Raw genomic sequence first — 6,019 nt, forward strand, 5'->3', positions numbered from 1 at the left:
TTGGCTAGGACTTGAGTGGTAAGCTGTCCATGAGATATCACATGAATACCATTGGCAGTCGTTTAGGCCTTAAAACCATTCCACATAACCCATGTGGCGAGTTAAAGTGCTTTTCTCTTTATTCTTTCAGCAAACATGCATGTCCCTTGATTCCATTTCCCCTTCTTCCATTCAGGAAGTTTATTGCTCCATCAACCACTTGTAGCATTTTAGGAAAATACAAAGGGAGGATGAGCACATCCTTAGCCGGTTCAGTCAACATGTCCTTTTGATTGCATGGTTATTTATCTGTCCTTGAGCTGTAGCTGAAGGAGACGCCATTTTTAAGGGAACCGTTCTTGAGATTCCTCGGGTTCTCTCTGCTGAAGATGGTGTCCTGGTCACTGTCAAATTCAGATTCAGACACCATCAGGCTGGAATTGTGTTCGGTACTTCTGTGTTTTATACCTGGGATGAGAAGATTGGCAAAAGATGCTTTGGAAGACCTGTTCACTGTTTGATTTAGCAACATGTCATTCACAACATCAAGTTCAGACAGTCTTGTCCACCATCATAAATCCCAAAGTGTCACAGCGCTTTGATCTGCCACAAAACTCTGCTCTTCTTTAAAGAGAAACACACTTCTCCTGAAATATTGCCCAGGACTGACCTATTTTGCTAGTCGCTAGCAATGCTCCCTCTAAGCTGTGGAGTCTTGTGAGCAAATATTCTACTTTGTGAGCTACTGGCATTAAAGTTGTGAGCGAGCAATTTCGCTAATGCATAAATTAGTTTGCTCTGGAGCCCTCCTCCCTGAGCTAAAAAAAAAATGTGAGCTGGAGGCTAAAAAACTGAGCTAGCTCACACAACTCAGCTTAGAGGGAACACTGGTCACTAGCCCATCAGACAAGGGCAGTTTTGAAACCAGTCAGCTGTCGTTTACAAGGCAGCAAGAGAGGAAAAGGAGAGAGCCTGCCTCCTTACAATGTGAGCCTACTGCCAAGGAAGACCAGCTGCCAAGAAACATCAACTCCTCAAGCCTCCTGCATGATGCAGCAGGCTCAAGCCATTAATGTAAGTGTATAAGTGGATCAGGGCAAACGGCAGAGTAGTGACGGTTATGTCAAGCTAGACCCTGTTAACTTGCTCCATTCTGCATAGGAAATCAATATTACAGTGCAAATGATATTCACGTTTTTCCATGTGAACCAGAACCGAACTTGGTCCAGGGGTGTGGTGGTTCAAATGGTGACAGAGATTTTACTGGCCAAATCAGAATAATTTCAGTCACAGCAGAATCCAAAATGGAACTGAAACATAACATTTAAATGGTTTTGTTCCCTAGAGGAAATGCAAGAGGCTCTATAGCACGATAGGAGCTAAGTGGTTTATCATGGCAATAACCTTTGCTGACAGCTCAATTGGATCCTGTTCTCCTTTCAAGCATTAAGTCACCAGATAGGCGCAAAGGGAAATCACATATTAATTACAAAATACAAAACAAAACCCATACACATATGACTTATAAATAGGTCCTTGATTATAGCCACTGAGCTTGGAAGAATAAAAAAAGTAATACCATATTTGGGCCTAAGCTCCATTCTCTCCTGGTCATCAATGTTATCCAAAATTGTGTATTTTGTTTTCTTCCTTATTTTGGTCCTCTTTCTGCTGTGAAATTTAAAAAAAAGCAATTTCAATAGTTGCCCGTGCACAACTGGCAACTCAAATGTCCAGTTTTGTTCTTGGATTTGTTTTCTTATGAGCGATCCAAAGAACAGATAGGTAAACCCCCCAAACTTGCCTTGTGTTAAAGATTGAATCATCCAAAATCCTATTTTATCAGAGCCTCCAAAAATTCCTCCTCCCCTCTTCTACCCCAATCTGTCTGGTTTACTTATGGGAGTGTGTGATGGCAGCAGGAAGCAGTTAATCCCCACAGATGTCAAGTGGCACGCTAACCACTACACTACACTGTGTGTGTAGTATCCATGAGGATGGCTGTGTGCGTAGTATCCTTGAGGTTAGTATCATTACCTTTTGCAGCAACAGATGCAGATCCAGACTGAACCCACCATCAGCACCATCAAAATGAAAGCAGACACCATTACATAGAGTATACTCCATTCTAGGGGAAATCAAACGTTTTGAAATAGCAATAGGCTATATTAGTTCATGTACATCCAAGACAGCACATCTACAGATCTGCTCTGTTCCACATCCATTCCCTGAAGACTTCATCCATCCCCTACTAACTCACCACAATTACTCTCTCCATCATTCAGGTACCACTGTATCAAATTTTCCATCCATAGTTGATAGCAAATGCAACGCTTAGTGATGGGGTCACAATGTCCGTGTCCAGAGCATTTTAGAAGGCAAGCTATAATAGCAAAACATGAAACTGTAAATATTGCATTGGTTTTTGGAATTTAGACAACAGCCTTGGTGTTTAGTCATGCTCTTTTGCTTGAAAATGGAGATGAGCACCGCAACCTTAGAGTCGGATTCGACTGGCTTTCGAGAAAGGGAAACCTTTACCTTTACCTTTTTATTCTGCTTTTGCACCTGCAAACTAAAGGCCAAGGTAAACCTTAGCAATATGATGTAGATACTAGGGTGCGTGCTCAGTATATATCTAGTCGAATAATTATCCAAAAAATACCTTATTGGTATTCGGCTACCAAAATAGCCACACATGAATAAAAGCCAATATTATTCGGCTTTTACTCGAGTAAAGGGACCATGGTCCCTTTAAATGACTTCTGAGTTCACTCGCCGAGTTGCATCACCATAAGTGAACTCAGAAGGGATTTAAGCTTTAAATGCTTGCTGAGTTCGCGGTGGCAGCACAACTTGGCAAATTAACTCAGCAAGCATTTAAAATTTAAATCCCTTCTTCATTATATCCTATGGGGACACCCCCTAGTAGATACTTCAATGAGTAATTCATAGAAAGCCTAAATATAAGCTACTTTCTCATCTTAAATCCTTAATTTATTCATCCATAAACAGCTACCTTAATAACCAAGTCAGATCATTGGTTTGTCTAGGCTAATTCTGTCTACTCTGGCAGGCACTGGCTCTCCAGGAAACTGAGCCTTTCCCCCAATCTGGTACCCAAGATCTTTCCTGTTGTTAGTCTGAAAAATGTGTGCTCTACCACTGTGCTACAGAACTATTTCTTTATTATTATAAACTAACTAGACTCGTTGTTTTTGACTGGGTAGAACTAGAGATGTACTAGATGTGTTTAATTTTAAGTAGGCTAGTCTGTAATTCAACATCCAGGGTAGAATGGTGACAACAATCCCACTGCCAATGGCCTGCAATAAACTTTAATTGATTGTAACATTTGGCACACATGATTTTCCAGCTCCTTCTTGTGCTGCTCAAAACCATACTATTAAACAGTAAAACTTAGGAATATCACCACAAACCATGAATTGCAAGAGTAAATAGACACACATGCACACCTAACAACTAAAGACACACAAAAATATGTGTTGTTTTGCTATGTTAGTACTAACACAGAGCATTGGAAGTAGCACAAAGACATACCAGCCGTGTCAATGCGAAGCACCTTAAAAAGCAGGAAGTCTGGCTTCTCTTTCAAGAGCTGCAAACGGAGCCTCTGTGCCACATCTGAAGCCTTTATCACTTTGACAGGATACCCCTTCTGCACATAGAACACAACAGCTGTGCTGGAGAGAGGAAGGGCAGGTTAAAATTATGGAGCTGTGATGGCAGCTCTGTCAGATAAGCCATGTAGGAAGACCAAGGTTCGATTCTCTACAAAATTCAGACACTTTGCGCCATTAGACTAAAATCTATACAACAAATCTACCTAATAAGGAGTATCTTCTGGCACAGTGTTAGAAAATCCTTTTTAAAATGGCACAGTTACAACCAATGTTCCCTCTAAGCTCCACAGTGTTGTGAGCAGAAAATCCACCTCATGAGTGGAAAAAGCTAGTAGCATTAAAGTTGTGAGCGAGTATACATTTCACTATTGCATAAATTAGTTTAGACAAGAAAGGGGACCCGCGAAAATCGCGGAGGGGAGGAGCGGGGGAGCTCTACACAGAGCAGGGGAGGAGGAAGAAGCAGGTAAGCTTCCCCCCCATCCCATTGGTTCCCCCGTCTCCTCCACCACCACCCTCAACTACCACCACCCGGCTCGCCGCCCCCCCAGTCCCTCTCTCTCCCCCCTTCTCTCTCTTCCCCCCCTGTGTCTCTCTCTCCCCCCGTTCTCTCTCTCCCCCCTGTCTCTCTCTCTCCCCCGCTCTCTCTCTTCCCCCCAGTCTCTCTCTCTCTCTCCCCCCGTTCTCTCTCTTCCCCCCCCACCTCCCTAAGTGCTGACATTATGCTCTGCCCGATTTCTTATGTGGAGCTCACACGGAAATAGCTGCTTTTAAATCAAAGCTGGTGGGGAGAAGAAGCAGCGTCAGAGACGAAGGTGTCCGTGAGCGGGGCTGCTGGCGGGAAAGGCATCACCGGGCAGAGATGAGACGGGGAGGGGAGGTGGAGCTCTTCTGACTTACCGACGGTGGTGATCAAGGAAGCGGGCTGCAACTGCGAGGTCTGCGTGTATCACCTCAGGATGGCGGTTTTGCCCACATCGGGCTCCCCGGCCATCATGATCTTGGCCAGCAGCACGTTCTGGGGCTCGCAGAAAGCTCCAGGCTGGGCCATGTGCCGATAGCAGTAGGCGCTGCAGCAGCTCCCCGGTCAGGAGGCCCGCCGGAGTCACTTGAGGCGCGGGCAAAGCAGAGCCCACCCTTCCTCTGCCGGCTCTTTTCCCGCTGTGGCTTGGAGTTTTCGCAAGCCTCGCCGCTCTGGCCCCCCCTCCCTGCTCGCCACTCACCGCTTCCCTCCCAAGCGGCGGCGGCGGCCTTCGCAGAGCGTTCCCTGCGCATGCGCAGGGGACGCTCTGTGAGTTTCGGGGGGATTTAAACATCCCCCCGATTTTTTTTCAACATTTAGGATTTTTGTGCATACGTGGGGACTGCCCCACATGTGGTAAAAATCTCAGAATTTAAAAAAATTATATTTAAACTATATTTTAAGTATAATTTAAACATTATAAGAGGAAACAAAATCAAGTCAAATTTCACCCACCCTTTCCACTATATTGGTTAGACCTATCCTCCGGAGAACAGGTCTATCCACCTCAGTCCACTACATTGGTAACTTGTCCTCCAGAGAACAGATCTACCCACCCCTTTCCACTATATTGGTAGACCTGGCCTCTGGAAAACAGGTCTACCTGCTTCTTTCCACTATACTGGTAGATCTGGCCTCCAGAGAACAGGTCTACCCACCCCTTTCCACTATATTGGTAAACCTGGCACCTGGAGACCAGGTCTACCCACCCCAATCCACTATATTGGTAGCCCTGGCCTCGGACCGTCACCCTGTGCTGAGCCTTAGAAAACATACCAGCACTTGAGGGGAGGGGGGACTCTTGCAGTGTACTTTGTATTTTTAAGTAAAATATGACAACCATCATTACAAGTCAAGTATAACAGAGCAGGAACAATCACTGTCAGAACCCTGCCTAACTTAACAAACAGGAAGCTGCTTAAATGTTATCAACCTGCCCAAACTACTTATTTATTCAAATATTTATATCCCACTTTCCCCTGTGACTCAAGGCAGCTTACAAATCATACTGAAAAGCATAATAGGGGTGTGCAAAAAAAACAAAAAGCATTATTTTTCTGGCTCCATTGTAGCCTATGGAAACCATTATAGTCAATGGGCCCTATAGTCCATAATGGAGAATCGATGTGAGGGCATCAGTAGGGTTGACATCCCCCAAGTCCCGGTGGGGGTTCCCCTGGTTTTGGGGGCTCCAATTCGCTGCCAGTCAGCAAGATTCAAACCCAGGTCTCAAAAGTCATGGGACGGAGAGGGTACTGGTCATGCTGACTGACGACCTCTGTAGGCATCTGGATCGGGGCGGCGGGGCGGCACTGGTGTTATTGGACCTGTCGGCGGCGTTCGACATGGTTGACCACCAGTTGCTGGCCCGCCG

General features: G+C 45.2%; 1 protein-coding gene across 1 annotated transcript in view; it reads right to left on the bottom strand.

Moving 5' to 3' along the window:
• Positions 1–280: 280 nt before the first annotated feature.
• The window catches only part of KIAA0319 (KIAA0319 ortholog), a 40,566-nt gene continuing 34,827 nt past the window's right edge, over positions 281–6,019 (bottom strand). The window contains exons 15-19 of the mRNA XM_015414724.1: positions 3,541–3,683; positions 2,240–2,362; positions 2,017–2,107; positions 1,559–1,650; positions 281–447 (exon numbers count right to left, since the gene is read on the bottom strand). Coding sequence (XP_015270210.1) covers positions 281–447; positions 1,559–1,650; positions 2,017–2,107; positions 2,240–2,362; positions 3,541–3,683 — 616 coding nt within the window. The remainder of the gene's footprint in view (positions 448–1,558; positions 1,651–2,016; positions 2,108–2,239; positions 2,363–3,540; positions 3,684–6,019) is intronic.

This window comes from Gekko japonicus, unplaced genomic scaffold (genome assembly GCF_001447785.1).
Source record: "Gekko japonicus isolate JY-2015 unplaced genomic scaffold, Gekko_japonicus_V1.1 scaffold1433, whole genome shotgun sequence".
NCBI lineage: Eukaryota > Metazoa > Chordata > Lepidosauria > Squamata > Gekkonidae > Gekko > Gekko japonicus.